General features: G+C 48.4%; 1 protein-coding gene across 1 annotated transcript; it reads left to right on the top strand.

The window, feature by feature from the left end:
- Positions 1-1,199: 1,199 nt before the first annotated feature.
- On the top strand, positions 1,200-6,530 carry LOC131260554 (uncharacterized). The gene is made up of 2 exons (XM_058262307.1): positions 1,200-5,238; positions 5,707-6,530. The coding sequence occupies exons 1-2, from the start codon at positions 1,200-1,202 to the stop codon at positions 6,528-6,530; spliced, it is 4,863 nt and encodes a 1,620-aa protein (XP_058118290.1).
- Positions 6,531-17,120: the final 10,590 nt, after the last annotated feature.

Here is a 17,120-nt window from a genome sequence, read left to right as displayed (position 1 = left end):
CGAAAAATGTAGGTGTCAGCTGCGTCACCGGAGAAAAGTTTGAATTTCATTAACTTTCTGTCATAAACGGAAAACGCTATTCCCCTCGGGAGGGATGCCGTTTGTCTCCCGCGGTGCGCTGCTGATAAGCGGAGTTTTTACTACCGAGTCTGTTATGGGTTTGCCTCCATCCCTCTCACCGGAGTGCGACACGGAGTCAGGTGGAATGAGAACTCCCGTTCAAATTAACACTTCGCTATTGAGGCAAATCCTTCCTGCGTAACAGAGTGTCGAACAAGAGCATTCGATTGCGTCTGAGTTTGTCAGTTTCCGTTCGCGTGCCATGATGGCGACACACGGCACAGCCTCAACTTTTGCGTGGTTAGCAATTTGCCAAACAAAGCCCAAAAGCCTGTCAGAACCAGCGAGAGATAGTTTCTAGATTATTTAGGCATGCCGTTCCAGGAAGCAGGAATAGCTTCAGCAAGTTTTGGAAAAGAAAAGGCGCTGTCATTTTCCGTTGTGGAAGAAACGGAAAAACTAGATTGCCCTCGGGTAAACATAATTGGTTGGGCGAAAGTTGATACGTCTATGCACGCACTCCAATGCTTGATTGGAAAAAGGAGAAAAAATCGTGTACAGGTAACAAATACAAACTTTTGTTTTCAACCTGCTGGGTGGGTAATTTTCCCGAAAAATGATTCCTGAAGGAGTAAAATGCCGGCTTTCCACAAACGCAAATGGAAGCCAAATGTGTATCTGTATTCCTTGTGTCAATAATTTGCTGACAGATTATCGGTCAGCAAATTAATGACGTTCGATCGAGTGCAGTCGATGCCTGACGATCTGCTGACAAACGAGCATCAACTAAATGTAGAGGGCGTTGGCATGTCGAAGGAGAATAAAGTAACGAAGGAGAATAAAGTAACGAAAATTAGTCATTCGCGAACCGACACTTGCGGCAAGCAGACTAAATTTTTAGCCTTCCTAAAGTGCTTAAAAAATATCGACCGTGTCGCCTATTCCTTGTGCGAAATCCGAAACGCGAATCGACAACACTAAAAATTTACTGCCAACCAACTTCGTAGTTAATTGTGTCAAGAAAAGTGAGATCGCGCCCGCATTCGCCGCTGAATCCGGATTTCTACACTTTTCACGAAAAAATCCCACGCTTTGCTGCTAAAGCCAGGGAAGCCAGAAGGAAGATGTCGAACCCAAAGATGGCAATGGAGTCGACCGCCATCGAGGACATGTGCGGCTGGTGTTTCGCCATGCTGCACGAACGCGTGGCGCAGTGCGATGGTTGTAAAAAGTGGTTCCACTTCGAGTGCGTGGAACTGACCGAGGCCACGGTGACGGAAGAGTGGCAGTGCAAGAAGTGCGAGGGCGGAAGCGCCGGAATATCGAAGGAAGAGTTGACCTCCGGGGAGATCACCCGGGAAATCAACTCCCTACGGCGGCAGCTAAGGGAGCGGCAGGAGAAAGAGCATGCCAGCGACTGCGAGCTGCTCGAGGGACAGCGGAGAGAACGTGCTCGTGGACAGGAGCAGCTCGAGGTCGGGCTTAGCCGGGTGACTGCTGCGCAACGCGGAAGGACCTTAACGTACGCGAGCAAACTGGCGTCAAGCTCCACGATGCCCAGTTACTGGAGAAACGAGGCGAGCGCGAACGAACCCGAGCTGTCAAAAAGCCAGCTTGCTGCCCGCAACGTAGTATCCGGAAAGCTACCAACGTTCTCCGGTAACCCGGACGAGTGGTGCAGCTTTAAAAGCCGCTTCGACACGTCGACTCGGATGTGCGGTTTCACCGACGACGAGAATGTGATGAGGCTGCAGGAGTGCTTGACGGGACGAGCACTTAGAGCCGTGCAATGTCGACTTCATCAACCTCGTAACCTTATTGAGGTGATGGACACGCTGGAGAAGTTGTTCGGTCGACCCGAGGTGCTGATTAACAACATCTTGCAGCAGATCAGGGAGACACCGCCACCGAAGATGGAGCGCTTGCAGACCATCGTCGACTACGGTGTTGCAGTGGAAGAGCTGTGCGCCACCGTTAGAAATAGTGGTCTACACGAGCAACTTGTAAACGCGGCCCTTCTGCAAGAGCTTGTTGACCGCCTCCCCCCCCATCTACGACTGGACTGGGGCCTACACAGGCGCGCAATGCCGTCGACAGTGTCGCTTGAGAGTTTCGGGACATGGATGAATGCCATTACCGACGCGGCAATCCTCGTGACACCACCAGTCCAAGAAGCTCCCAAGCGTGCTGAGGTCCGTCGAGTGTACAGCCACCATGAGGGAACGGAGGATAACGATCGACCACGCTGTCTGGTATGCAATAAGGACGACTGCCCTGCCGGTCCTGACTGTGCGAAGTTTCTCGCCGCCACCGTAGACGAAAGATGGAACTGTCTGCGTCGCTGGCGCTTATGTCGCACCTGCTTGTGGAAGCATAACGGCCGCTGCCACGTTACACGGCCATGTGGAGAAGCGGGCTGCTCCGCCTACCACCACAAGCTCTTACACAACCCTACGCGACCGGACCGGCAAACCCAGTCTAACGTAGTGTCCAGCCTTTCTCACGTAGTAGCAGGAAGCAAAACGCTACTTAAGTATGTTCCGGTAACCGTGTACGGGGCGGGGAAGTCCATTAACACCTACGCCCTATTGGATGACGGATCCGCGGTAACTCTAATGGACCAGGACCTGCTAGCGGAGCTAGGCGTGGAGGGCTACCCAAACCCCATATGCCTAAGCTGGACAGGAGAGCTTACCCGCGAAGAGCCAGCATCTCGCACCGTTTCCTTGGAGATATCGGCCGCCGACAATGCCGAGAAAACTTACGTCATGCGGAACGCTCATACGGTGGCGGACCTGGCACTTCGGCAACAAACCTTAGCTGTGGAGGAACTGACGGCAGCCTACGACTACCTCGGTGCAGCGGACGTCAAGGGCTACACGAAGGCGACTCCCCGTATATTGATCGGTATAGACAACCTGCATCTCATGACCACGCTTAAGACGATTGAAGGTTCGCCCGGACAACCGATAGCAGCCAAGACGCGTCTCGGATGGGTCATCTGCGGTACTCAGGGAACCCCGACGTCACGACAGCCTCACAGTGTCTACATGTGCACCTGCACAGAAGCCGACTCGCGGCTTGATGATACCCTGCGTAAGTACTTTCTAACGGACCATATATCATACGACAGCCCGGTAACGATACTCTCGAGGAGCGATGAACGAGCCCTGACCATACTCGAGTCGACCACACGCCTGATCGACGAACGTTACGAAACAAGCCTGCTTTGGAAATCCGACGATATCAGTCTGCCAGATAATCGGAAAATGGCGTTAAAACGACTCGAGTGCCTGGAAAGACGTATGAAGCGAGAACCGGATCTAGCCAACGCAGTCAACGAAAAACTGACGGAGCATCTCTCCAAAGGGTACGTAAGAAAACTGTTGCCAGAGGAACTGACCTCATGTTACGCTAGGAAATGGTACCTCCCGATCTTTCCCATCACGAATCCGAATAAACCGGGTAAGATGCGACTAGTATGGGACGCCGCAGCTACTCATCAGGGAACCTCTCTAAACGCAAATCTAATTTCCGGTCCTGATCTACTTACTGAGCTACCTGCCGTGCTACATAAGTTCCGCGAATTCAAATTCGCAATTACCGCAGACATCCGGGAAATGTATCATCAGGTTAAAATCAACGAAAAGGACATGCAGAGTCAGCGTTTTCTTTGGAGATGGGGCAACGCCGACAACAAACCCGAGGAATTTGTTATGACACGCATGACGTTCGGGGCGACGTGCTCTCCTGCGTCGGCACTGTTCGTGAAGAACCTGAATGCGGAGCGTTTTGCCACAGATTATCCTCGTGCTGTACAGTGCATCAAAGAGCAGCACTACGTAGATGATATGCTCGCCAGCACTGAACTAGAGGAGGAGGCACTGAAGCTAGCGCAAGAAGTAGAACTGATTCACGGGAAAGGTGGCTTTGCATTACATAATTGGCGCTCAAACTCGACACTCGTTAACATCCACTTCGGTTGCGATGTCGGCTACCTAAAAGAAATTAATTTCGATTCTTCAGTTAGTGTAGAAAAAATCCTCGGAATGTGGTGGAATTGGCATACGGACACCTTCCACTTCAAACTTACTCCAAAACGAGATCACGAACTCCTAGATGGTCAGCAAACGCCAACGAAGCGACAGGTACTCCGGATGCTGATGAGTATCTACGATCCCCTGGGCCTCATAGCAGGGTACCTTTGGTTCCTGAAAGTAATCCTTCAAGAGGTATGGCGAACTCGTGCCGGTTGGGACGTACCGATAAACGAAGATCTTGATAACTGGTGGAAGGAATGGTTGTCGGGTCTGCGCTATACGGAAAAAATAAGCATTCCGCGGTGCTACCGTCAATACGTTACCATCGATGGGTTAAAAGTGCAATTGCACGTATTTGTGGACGCGGGTAAAGACGGGTATGCGGCAGTAGCATACCTTCGCTTCGAAAACAACGGGACGACCGAAGTGTCCCTCGTAGGCGGAAAAGCGAACGTAGCTCCACTTAAGTACGTTTCCGTGCCTCGTATGGAACTGCAAGCAGCCGTAGTCGGAGCTCGGTTAGCATCTCATATCCAGCGGTCGCATACCCAGCCTATAAGCGAATGCATACTATGGACCGACTCGCGTGATGTTATGTGTTGGCTAGACTCGGACCACAGAAGGTATAGCATCTTCGTAGCCCACCGAGTGTCGGAAATTCTGGAAAAATCGACGATCGACGACTGGCGGTGGGTGCCAACGCGGCATAACGTGGCAGACGAATGCACCAAGTGGGGAAATCTGCAACGCCATCTGACGAACAGCCGATGGTTCACAGGACCGGAGTTCTTAGGAAAACCTGCTACGGAGTGGCCACCTCTGCAAGCTACGCCAACGGAGACTGAAGAAGAAGCACGAATCTACATCGGTACGCATCATATCGCGCCGGCTCCACTAATCATGTTCGAACGCTTCCCTAGATGGAGAACGCTCTTGCGCGCCATGGGGTACGTCAGTCGCTTCATCATGAATTGCCGAAGCAAGCAAAGTGGCAACACAGGACCACTAGTTCAAGAGGAGCTGCAAAAAGCCGAGCGGATAATACTTCGCGAAGTGCAACGGCAAGTATATCCGGCGGAGTACAACATGCTGCTAAAACCGCCAGGTCTATCCACAACAATTCGTCTACCCAAAACAAGTAAGCTGTACAAACGCTCACCATACATCGACGAAGAGGGAATACTGCGAGTAAAGGGCAGAATAGATGCGTGTGAAATGGCTACTCCGGACATGAAGCGACCAATTATCCTCCCGAAAGTCAGCATCGTAACCGACCTCATAGTGCAGGAATATCATCGCCGCTTCCGTCACACTAATACTGAAACTGTTATAAACGAGATTCGGGCGAGATTTGACATCCCTGCGCTACGACGAGCTTGCAAACGGGCAAAAAATAATTGCTACTTCTGCCGAGTACGTGACGCGGCCCCATCCACGCCAATGATGAGTACACTTCCACCAGCGAGGCTTGCGGCGTTCGCTAGGCCATTCTCATACACCGGCATCGATTATTTCGGCCCATTCACTGTGTCAGTAGGCCGGAGAAGAACGGAGAAAAGGTGGGCTGTCCTCTTTACGTGCCTCACAATACGCGCTATCCACATAGAAGTAGCCTATTCGCTCTCCACCGACGCCTGTATTCTCGCGATCAGGAATTTCATTGTGCGCAAGGGCACTCCGATCGAAATATTTAGCGATCAGGGTACTAATTTCGTCGGAGCAAATAGGGAGCTGATCGAGGCTATGAAGAAAGTGGATAAGGAGAGGTTGATGGAAGAACTTGATATCCCGAACATGAAATGGTCGTTCAACCCGCCGTCGGCACCTCACTTCGGCGGGGCCTGGGAGAGGATGATACAAACAGTGAAGAAAACACTCGAGGGCATGCCCTTTCATCATCTACCTACCGACCCGATACTGAAGGGAATGCTGGTCGAAGCAGAGGGAATAATCAATGCCCGTCCCCTCACCCACGTACCCGTTGATCGCCAGGAAGAGGCACCACTCACACCAAATCACTTCCTTCTGGGTTCGTCGTCCGGGACAAAGCCCCTCCTTCCGCTGGATGACTCACCAATAGCCCTAAAAAACAATTGGAAGGCTACACAAATCTATGCGGATGTCCTGTGGAAACGATGGGTGAAGAGCTATCTACCGACGCTTACGCGAAGAACAAAGTGGTTTGAGCCAGTCGAGCCCATGAAGGTGGGCGACGCCGTTCTCATCGTGGACGAGAGCCTTCCGCGAAACTGCTGGCCACGCGGAATTGTAGAGAAGTTAACGATCTCACGAGACGGTGTGGTTAGAAAGGCAGTAGTGCTGACGGCGAAGGGAACGAGACTGGAGCGGCCGGCGGTCAAACTCGCCAAAATACAGATCGAACGAGAGGAGAGTACGTTGGAGGCAACGCACGGAGGGGAGTGTCAATAATTTGCTGACAGATTATCGGTCAGCAAATTAATGACGTTCGATCGAGTGCAGTCGATGCCTGACGATCTGCTGACAAACGAGCATCAACTAAATGTAGAGGGCGTTGGCATGTCGAAGGAGAATAAAGTAACGAAGGAGAATAAAGTAACGAAAATTAGTCATTCGCGAACCGACACTTGCGGCAAGCAGACTAAATTTTTAGCCTTCCTAAAGTGCTTAAAAAATATCGACCGTGTCGCCTATTCCTTGTGCGAAATCCGAAACGCGAATCGACAACACCTTGTGTTTTCGGCATTTCGATGGTCCCCTTGGAACCTCTCCCAGGCCAAGAATCTGTTCGGAAAGACCAGAGAATGAAAACTCACTCCTTGCCCCCCGGTCGTCGGTTTCTTGCTCAGCATCCTTTCATTGACGTACAGCATCGTGTACCTTCTGGAGGAACAAGGAAATGGAAGCAACTTAGGCCAAGGCGTGAAAAGAAAGAAACACATCCGACGCTTGGAATGTTTAATAAAAAGTCTTGTGGGACGACCGGGACGAAACTTTGCAAACCATGTCACAGCCTCAAACGCCGGCGTCCGAGTCGGCGGAAACTGCAAAAAGAAGCACCAGCAAGCGGAAAGAGTAACAGGCAAACAGTGTAAATATTACAGAACGAATTGAAACGCCGTAGTGCTGCCCAGTTCCGGTAGCCTGGGCAAGGAAAGGAACGGAGAGGGCAATATTTTCCCCATTTTGCTACTAGAATTCTTTAAGGAGTAAATAATTAATCAGCGTTGCGGTTTGCGCTCCATTCAGCTCGAGCTAGCAAGTAGGAACGTTGGCTAGCTAACTTTTACCCCCAGCTGGCCAGAAGGCGGGAACTTTTTCCCCGGCGGAACCGGTAACGCACGTTGTGTGCTTCATTAGAGGCAGCCCGATTTCATGATTGTTTGATAACTGTTTCCTCCGTTTCCCGGTGCTAGCAAATTAAACAAGGCGCACATTGGGGGAAGAAAAATCTCCTCGAAACAACACGAAACTGGTAACAAGTGCTTGAGAAAACATCCAACCACGCTGGATAGCGATAGTGGAACGAAAATCTTCTGTTAATCTTTATTTTTGTATTTGCTTCTTAAAAAGGCAACATAATATTCATTTTTAAAAAATGCACAAATATTTGAAGTTACTGGTACCATTCTCATTGCAAAACAAATAGGTACTCTTAGAATGGCATATTTCAGAGTAAACAAATAAACCGCACCAGACACAAAATGAAACCCTTGTCACTTTAGGTGGCTAAGGGAAGCTTAAAGCGATCAGGGTGTATCCCGTCCTGGGAAGAACATGCCGTCCCCAATTAAGATCGCTCAGCCAGAACACCAACACCTTGACGAACCGAAGCGGAAAACCCTTTGAGCAATATCACTCGATAATGAGAGACAGTCGCAGAGCTCCCACGCAAACCCTTGTCCTGGGTAATCGGCCTTCCCCAACGATGGCTGGCGAAAGTCGGTGGCCCAACTTTTGACAAATTTGAGACGAAAAGTTCCGCCGGTGTCCCTGGTGCGTTAATCGCGTGTATCAATTACGGTCGAGATGTAACGTCGTTGCCGTTAGCGCTCGCTTTTATGTTGGGTTCAATGGAGGTATGAAAGGGTAACAAACCCCCCATGGAGGGTAATACCGGGAACGAGGTAAAAGCATCGAAACGATGTTCTGACGAGTTTCATCAGTCGCTACAACACAGCTTCCCCACCTGTGTGCCTCATGGCCATCGTCCAGATCAAGCGGGAGGAAACAGAACCAGGAAACACAACAAGCACATGTGTGTATGTTTGAGTGAATGTGAGCTCCCAAAAATTACACGATCACCAGGAGTGACGGCATACAATGTGGCCGATTGTCAAAATCCAATTAAATTAATAATGCCCGGGACCGGTCGACTACAGTCCTCCGTTGCCGTCCGCGGTTTCGATTCACCTTTGCGACCTTGGTTGGATCGAGCACGGCAGGAGAGCCAACAACCAGAACACTGCAGTGTTCCGAGTCCGAGCCGTCAATCTACGGCCCCCGCCGGGAACACGCCGCGGTAACGGAGCTCGATCGAATAAAAACCTGGTCGGAAGTTGTTGCCGACATCGCATAGAACTAAAGAGAAGTTAACGAAATGGGAGTCATGCTGTGCCGCCGGGAACGCTGATGATGGGAAGCTGAATTTAGCAGCATGCACGATCAGGTGAAACTGGTTCGACATAATCGCGACTAGGACAAGACTACTTACGTCGCTCCCTAGAACGAGCGAGTGACGGACTAACGCTCTGAATCGTGGGTCATGGTAAAGCTAAGCGAGAGGTACCTGTGTGGCGTCTCAGTGTAACAAATTAGCAAAGACCTTAATCGGAAATCTGAACATTCTTCAGTTTAGATAAAGCCACATAAGGCACAATTGTAGAGCTTTCAAAATCAACAACTTTTAACATCAGATATTTTCGAGAACTGGATATCGCGTTAAGAAGTCTTGAGGAATTAAAGCTTCTAATAACCTTGAACCAAAGTAAACATTTTTCAAAATAGATTGTCTTGTATGCGCTAAGGAATTCTGTCTGGTACTATTCCTACACCTAGAATAATATGATGGCAGGATAGAAGAGGTCTACACGAACGGCACTGCAGGCGAGTGAGTGATCGGTGAAGAATTTAATCAAGCCCTCATTAGATTCCATGTCGACAATTATGATTGCACCGCGCCATAATCATTGCCCGCGCTCGCACCCACGCCCATACGATGGTAATAAATAATAAAACCATCAAATCCACGCAATCAGAGCCCGTGGTTCACCGTCCCGTACCGACCCGGCGACAGGCGGCCATGCATAGAAAATGTGAGGGAGAAAAAGCAATCGCATTTGGAGTTTGGTAATTAGCACACGTTGCATAAATTATTTCTCCCGAAATCCATGCATTTCACCCCGAAAAAGCATAATGCGACAGCGAGTGCAAAGCGGGATGGCGTCACTCGCCACACTCTGGTGCAAATTTCCCTCGGAATGTAATACCCGAACACTGGTGCCGAGTTGGGTACAACTCATTCTCTGCAGCAATCGACCACATCAAAAACATAACTGTAGCTCCGAACCACCCCCTTCAGTGGGCCGCGGACTTGATTGTCAAATAATTGTATCATTGTTCGTGGCGAGCGGAATTACATATGCTCAACTGTGAGTGATGGTGTGCATATGCACGAACGTAAAAAGCAGGCAAATACGTCATATAGGAATGGGAAATTAGAAACAACATTAAACCCCTGCTGAAGCCCCCGTAAGTCCAATGCACCTGGCCGATTAGGGACAATCGGTACGTGTGTGTATGCATTGAACGTCGCCATCGGTTCCGGATCGCGACCACTGTCAGCGTGTTGATTAATGCTTGGCAGCTAATTTCGGTGAATCGGTACTAATATCCCTCAGGTGCATCAGACTGCCCGGAGGTTGGACAGGCGATTTTGGGAAAAATCGAGGGAGCCTTCAAGGGGTTCCATAAATTATCCGGCCACCGCGCACCGGACATCGAACGATGACGGACGAGCACCACCTGAATGTCTCAATTATCCAAGCGCACTAATTACCGTCCCATCCCCACCCTTGTAACCACTTGCATGGTTTCCATCGGAACAAAGGCAACCGGCACAAAACCGGAGACCGCTAGCCGAACGCTTCCGCTTACAACCGGCGGCCGAAGGATATTGGGCAGATTTTCGAAATTAAAGTCTCAACTTCTTTGGATTACCTGGCGAGGGTGTGGCATGGCGTGACGTGAATGGCCGGAGGATATGGCAGGCAAAGATAACCAAGTTGCCCTTCAGCCACGGGTGGATCGGTGCAAGTTTTCAGATGAAATATGTTGCTTCGCTGGATTGGAGCTGGCAACCAAGGCTTCCCGCTTCCCGCTGGTCGAGAAATTAATTTCGCTCCGTATTTGTACGGCTGCTTCCTGGCTGCTTCTCCGTTGGCTCATCCGGATTAGGTGAGACTAAATAAATAATACCAGCGTATGTTGTCGTAGGTGATGGGCCCTTTTCCTACTCTTGCCTCTAGGTCGGCTTTTATCATGGCTCGGAAACACGCAACAAGTTCAAGTAGACTTTCAAACATTAACACTTTACAAAATCAGGCAGCTTTAAAGAAGCATGTCTATCCTACTATGAAGCAAACTCTTCTCAGACATCAATGCCTACGAATTGTAAAAGGAAATGCAATCACGAAGTGGTCCATACATCCCATCGTATCATTTTGCCATTTTCGAAATCAATGGAAGATTGCTTGTGCGTTGAAAGGTAGCAATTTTCCACTTAACACCTTTTAAAATACACTTTAGCTCTCCTTCAATCCACCGAGAATGAATCCTTTTACATCCGTTTACTTCCGTATAGGGCTTCATCTTGCAATTTTTATAGCCCATCTAGGGAATCATTCTTCTGAAACGATTCTCTTATCGATAAATTGATTGTAACGCGCCACGAGCGTAAAATTGTTTCTTCCTTTCGGAGAACGACCCTGTTCGACATCAAATTTTATCTCACCTCACGAATATTTCAATATAAATATATATCCACCATAGCCAAAAAGCGATTCCCTTCGGCTCACTGCTGAACAGTGAATAAAAATAAAGAATTGTACGTTTTATCATAGCCTAGAACCCTCTTTTCTATAATGATATCAATGGAAGGTGCGATATGGTTAAAGCCAATCCAAGCGAGACAAAAGCGAGTGAGTTAAAGGACACGTTGCAGAGAAAGAATTCGTACTCAATGGCGAAAAGGATACCATACGGATATTTTCACGCATCTCCTCCAGTGAAAGATTAAGGAGCAGATGAAAGGAAAATTCCATACATCACTCAGATCAGGGTATCGGCAATTCTACGATCTTATCATTGCCCTTCCTTTCTAACCACGTGTAGAATTGTACCGATGCGGATGTAAGTGTATAGAGTTACACCAACCTATCAAGTGGTTTTTTGAATCACCGCAGCCTCTTTTCTTGGCGAACAGATGCCTAGCAACGACAATCGCGTGGTCTAATCCCATCGATATTGAAAAATAAGATGGTTACTGTCTCACTCCAAGGATGCCAGAGAAAATCATCTCCCAAGACGTAACCAGCGGTTACCTTTGATGGGGAAATAAAAGGACACGCGATTTACCTGCTTTCTGGTGGATGCGTGGAGAAAGGTATTCAATTTCGGTGACATTAATGCGACGTAGCGGAACCTTCTGGATTGCGATTCGAAGATGTTCCTGCCGGAGCACCGGTCGGAATTAATTGTGTATGCTTCATCAATTTTCCAATACGGTAAGAGAGTCAAAGCCGTGTCATGATGATACTATTACTGCCTAGTTGCAATTCGGTCTTGAAAGTAGAAGGTTTGCTGGTACGATAAATCGTTTCAAGTGGAAATCCTACCCTTTTAATTTGATTGTTGAAGAGACGGGTTCGAGAAATGAATGAGAAAAAAGTTCTTCAAATGAAATTGAATGTTTTGCTTGAAGAATCGTAAGAGTTGAAACTTTTTCAAGCTGATTCAAAATATATTACATCAACCAAACAAAATTCATGAAGCACACTACTGTGGATTACCAAACTAATTACAACTATCCTATCTTTCTGATTTCTTTTCTGACACATTTTGGCATTATACATCACAAACCCTGTTTAATGTACGATATCTACTGCATCTGGCGACATAATGAGATAATTAATCGCCCGAAAAGGCAATGCCCGCCCATAAAGTATCACCGGAAACGGCGGTATGCATAAAACCGTTCCCTTGTTGGTCCGCCAACGTCCAGAGACCGATCTTCGTTCAACATGTTGTCCCGAGCTGTTGAGAGCCCCCTAAATCATAATCGACGCAACTATCAACCCCGCACCGCATGCCACGATCATTATCGTAAATTCACCATCGACATAATTTCCCTGTGGCTCACTGAGACATCGCCATCGAGCCGTGGCCCACGACCAGCGCATAACTGTGGTCCGTTCATCGAGGAAATAAATTCTTCTCCAATCAAAAAGAAAACAGTACCCACTGGAAGATGTGAGAATCTCGAAGAGTAGGCAGGCGCGTATCGATAATAATCATTTGTTCATATTATAAATTTCATCGTGTTTTCAAAACAAAGCGGGAGGTCGGTGTGGATATCGAAACCGAGTCGCGATCCCGCTGACCACATGCGACCATGTCGAGCACCCAACGGTCGCGAGGAACCGGACGATCGCGTTCGCGCTAGGTGAGAACGGTTTCGTAAGGCCAGCTAATGATCGTTCGCGGACATCGATGGAGCAGAGAGAATAAGTAACAAGTCTCACACAACAGCAGATAAAAGAAACAGACCCGGTTCGGTGTCCCGTGGCGCTACTGCTCCAAATTCCGACAGAAGACAACGAAACCGACGGTACGAATCCTTCCCTTTTCGCTGTGGGTGCCAGAGGGGTTGGTGAGGAAGAAGAACCACATCGGCACCAGCAGCAAAACCTGTCAGAGGCGAGTAAGCAAAAGGCTTACGAAACGCAAGTTCCCGCGGAGATCCCGCGGTGTTGCCTTAGAATTCTCCGACATTGACTTCGTAATAGTCGATCAGCCTGAATTGACATCATGAGATTCGTCTCTCGCCACATGTTGTCCGCACGCCAATGTAACGGCGGGAAAGATGTCGTGTTTTTTGTTCATCCTTCGCGATACACGCTCGGGTTCCGTGCGGAAACTATATTTTGGTACGGAAGAAAGGAGCGGTTACGGAAAGTATTTTGCTTCGGATTTATATCTCCATTGAACGGCGCCACCAAAATGGTCGGCCGGTTGATCGTGGTGGAGTAGGGGTTCTCCTTCCTTTTGGTGCTAAAAGAATAGACCTCAGTTAATTTACCTCAAACAACATTGTTCCAAAGGAAACCACAACAAGACCATAACATAAAATGGGTTGTCGATGATTACTGCTTAACGAAAAACAAAACTATTCCCAAATCAAAATAAACTTTAAGAAACCTCTTACCGATCGCCGGCAAACGGGTTTGTCAAAATTCGACCTCAACACAGTCGGTTTCTTTTCTTTCGATTTCCAACATATTGACGCTGTACGATCAGACCACGAGCTATCTTAAGTTTGGCCTTACCCTCGCTGGAGATTGCGGAACGGTTCAGCGGACGGAAGCCACTGAAGAAGAACCCTCTAAGGAGTAGAGAAACTAAAAACTCTTCCCAGCACGATGAAAACAGACGACTCCGTGGACAGATTCGTTAAATTTATAGCCACTAAAGATTATTGGAGCTATTAATTTATCTTTATGATCGGGGGCGCGCACGCACGACCTAACTCGAGGCGCTGCGGAACAGAACATTAAAACACGCGATCCAGTTCCAGCGAGTCGTGTTTCTCCAGGCTTGAGTAACAGCGGGAGGAGGAGTTTTACAGTGAGGCTAATATGCTAAAACCCGATATTAACGGTTCGATTTTCAGCGGCAGCGATGTTTTATGGCCGTTTGTCCTCCCCAAGGCTGTCGATTAATGCGCGCTCCCCAAAAAAGCTTGTTAAAACATGGGTTGTTTTACGATGAAACCGAAAGCGCATACACATACTCATTGTGTCGTTGTATTGTGTTTCCTAAGGGGGTTTCTTCACTTGTCCCTACCGTAAATAGCGATCATCCGTACATGAAGTCGTACAAATCCTGCTAAGCTCCAATTATTCTGGCGCTCATACTAATGGGAAAAGCGCTAGTTCTAGGATTTGACTGTCGGAACGAAAAAACCAGAAAGACTACACAGTAATGCATTTGTCCAATAGGGATTTTATTTTTTTCTTTTTTGTAGGAATAGTGAACAAACCAGCAATTACAAACACCACACGACAGGACAATTCATTACGTACTGGTATGTTTGTTTTAGGTCAAACCCGAGATGAAAGAAAAAGCAAACCAGAGGACCGAGCGTGCTAAAACTGGTCAAAAAACTACATTTCATTTCTGTATCATGCTGTCACTGTACTTTATGCTTTTTTAGTGTCACTTTTCCTGGCCATTCCACTCTTGCCTGTGCGGCTTGCCCTCGCTGCTTTCAAGCTGATTTACGACAGTTAAGCTGCATATCACGAGCAGGAGTCCATCCATCCGAGAATCCATTAACACACGCATCACCAGGCATCGGTCGGTGAGCGACGAATACGGGAGGGACGGAATTGCGTTAATAATTCATAAGCTTTAATTACCTGCGACAATTGGCGGTGGGGAAAAGGGCATGGCCTTATGATAGTGACAGGAAGCTCGCCCTACTTTAGCCACCATCCGCAGAAAGTTTGGGCGCCGTATTCAACTTTCCAGCGAATGTGATGGCTTTTCCCGATAGCGATGGCTATCTTCTCGGAAAGGAACGGGCTACGCCGGAAAACAAAACACCGATGAAAAAGAAATGACAACATCACAGAGAAAAGATGGGTAGGTGTGTGTTTGAGCATGTAAATCACAACCAAAAGCCCGACATGTGAGTGGAAAGTCAGGTGCGATAAATGAAGGTGTTAAAGCTGGCTGGAAGGTGGCCGCTCGGGCTGGAGTTGGGCTCCTTCCTTATAGTGGTAGGTGACCCAAACCTCGTTGAGATAGGAGCGTATGTTCCACCCGAAAAATCGCTCTTCCGGACGGTGCATCGTTCTCAACCACAAACCTCGACGCGCCATGTTGAAGCACCTCCAAACCCACCGGACGCAGCTTGGCAACTCAATAAACGCAAAAATGAATATTTTCCGGACTGTTGAGCCGAAGCAGAAAGGCCCCGGCACAGCTTCCGGAAGCTTTCACAAACGCGCCATGTGTGTCGATGTGTAGGTGCGTGTGGACTTCACGCCTGAACGCCCGGCATGGTGTGAAACGGAGACTCGAAAAAAGAGTGAGAGAGCAGCATCCGGTGCGACAGTGCGGTCTCTACTGTAGAGGTTCTCAAACTTTCTAGTTTGAGTAAATTAGAGTACAAGAGAAATATATTTTGTTAGACTATGGTAATATGAATGAATACGGAATTATAAAATCGAAATTTGGATCATCCTTCTGTTGCCTATACTTTGGCGTTGTGGTTGAGAACCTCTGGTCTTCCACCCTTTCACCATACCGTTCTGAACCCAGTGGTGACATATGACATGTGCGACATGTCGAGCATCCACCATCGTCCCCTCAACATGTGTGGTTTCCCCAGCTTTTCTCATCCGACCTAAACAGACGTGGTCCACCGTAGTATCCCTGGGATCTGCTTATCCTGGCGCTCCAATGGACTTTCTCTATCCTCTCTGCGGGCTTTTCCACCACCATCACCCCCAATCCCGTTGAAGCTGGTTTAAATATTCATGACTTTACCTACTTTACCGTCATTCATCATTATATCCTTCCCCAAACTAGCTTCCGACTGAGGAGAAGTCGGCGAGTGCTAGTTGGAGGTGAAAACTTATCCCCCGTCACTTCCCAGATATACTAAAAATCGGTGCAAAAATTCAACCTTCTCCCCAAACCTCATGAGAACTTCAAGCCATCATCGCGAGGACCACGACCAAAGGGGATCCATTCAATGTCATCCTGTCGTGTAGTTCGCTCTGGTGCTCTGTTTCCTTCGACCAGTGGAACTAACCGACCTGTCAGGCTGCTGGCGTCGGTGGCGATGGATTGTGATGGTTCCCTATAAACTATACACGCTGTGATCGGTGCCACTCGACATCAAGCAGATCACACACACGTGTGGGCCAACACAATGGAGGAAGGATATTGATTTACCCAGCATTAGCTCCAGTGGCGTGCGCTTTAGGTCCGAGAAGATCCATCGGCGAAAAGTGTGATCCAACTTGACAGAGTGGAGTTGTTTTGATTCATTTTTCCCAATTTTCCTTTTTTATTATAAACACTCTTTAACCTTTCACCCGAGCAATTTCGTTATCGGGCCACTTGTCGAGTTGGCCCACCTTTCTCGGAACCATGCACGGAGGAAGAGCTCAACTTTACTGTACCAGACAACTCTCTTACTGTGAACAAGCAGAGGCAGGATGTTTTCTCTTGGAAGCACATGTGACGAACCGTACCGGAATTGGAAAATGGGAGTTTTGAATTATTGAAACCGACGCAGTCTAGGACCTGCATGTCAAGGCGGCCTGGCAAGCCAAATGCTGGTGAATGTGTGTTAGTCCGTGTCGGGTCAAAGCTTTTGATGCCTCAAGAATTGAATGCCAAGTGCTTCGTCCGTCGGATCCCTGTCCTGTGACGTTGCAAAAGAATGGTACAAGCTTCCATTCACCGGTTGTCGGTGTGTTTGCTGAGTCCTTTGGTTCGCTTAATGAGTAAAGCCTGTCGTTTCAGAGGCCAGCCCCAACGGCACCTCGTTGGAGCTCGTCCAAACGATTTGGACGAAGGTTGGTATCTAACCCGTAACTCCCGGGTAGACACATACCAACGATGCTTATAATCGACAAGTCACTGAACATTCACTGAGATCACGTGCACCGTGGCGTATGATTTGACCGCAATTTTAACCGACATCCAAAGGTACGGGGGAAAACAGCCACTGCCGGTGCACTGCAA

Source organism: Anopheles coustani, chromosome 3, assembly GCF_943734705.1.
Source record: "Anopheles coustani chromosome 3, idAnoCousDA_361_x.2, whole genome shotgun sequence".
Taxonomy (NCBI): Eukaryota; Metazoa; Arthropoda; class Insecta; order Diptera; family Culicidae; genus Anopheles; species Anopheles coustani.
Note: the sequence above shows the minus strand (reverse complement) of the source record. Positions and strands in the feature narration are given on the sequence as shown.

Bases quoted from the DNA above. Each gene is read 5' to 3' on its own strand.
- LOC131260554 (XM_058262307.1), top strand. From the start codon at position 1,200: ATGGCAATGGAGTCGACCGCCATCGAGGACATGTGCGGCTGGTGTTTC. The intron at 5,239-5,706 runs GTAAGCTGTACA...CTATCCACATAG, and splicing joins AATTCGTCTACCCAAAACAA to AAGTAGCCTATTCGCTCTCC.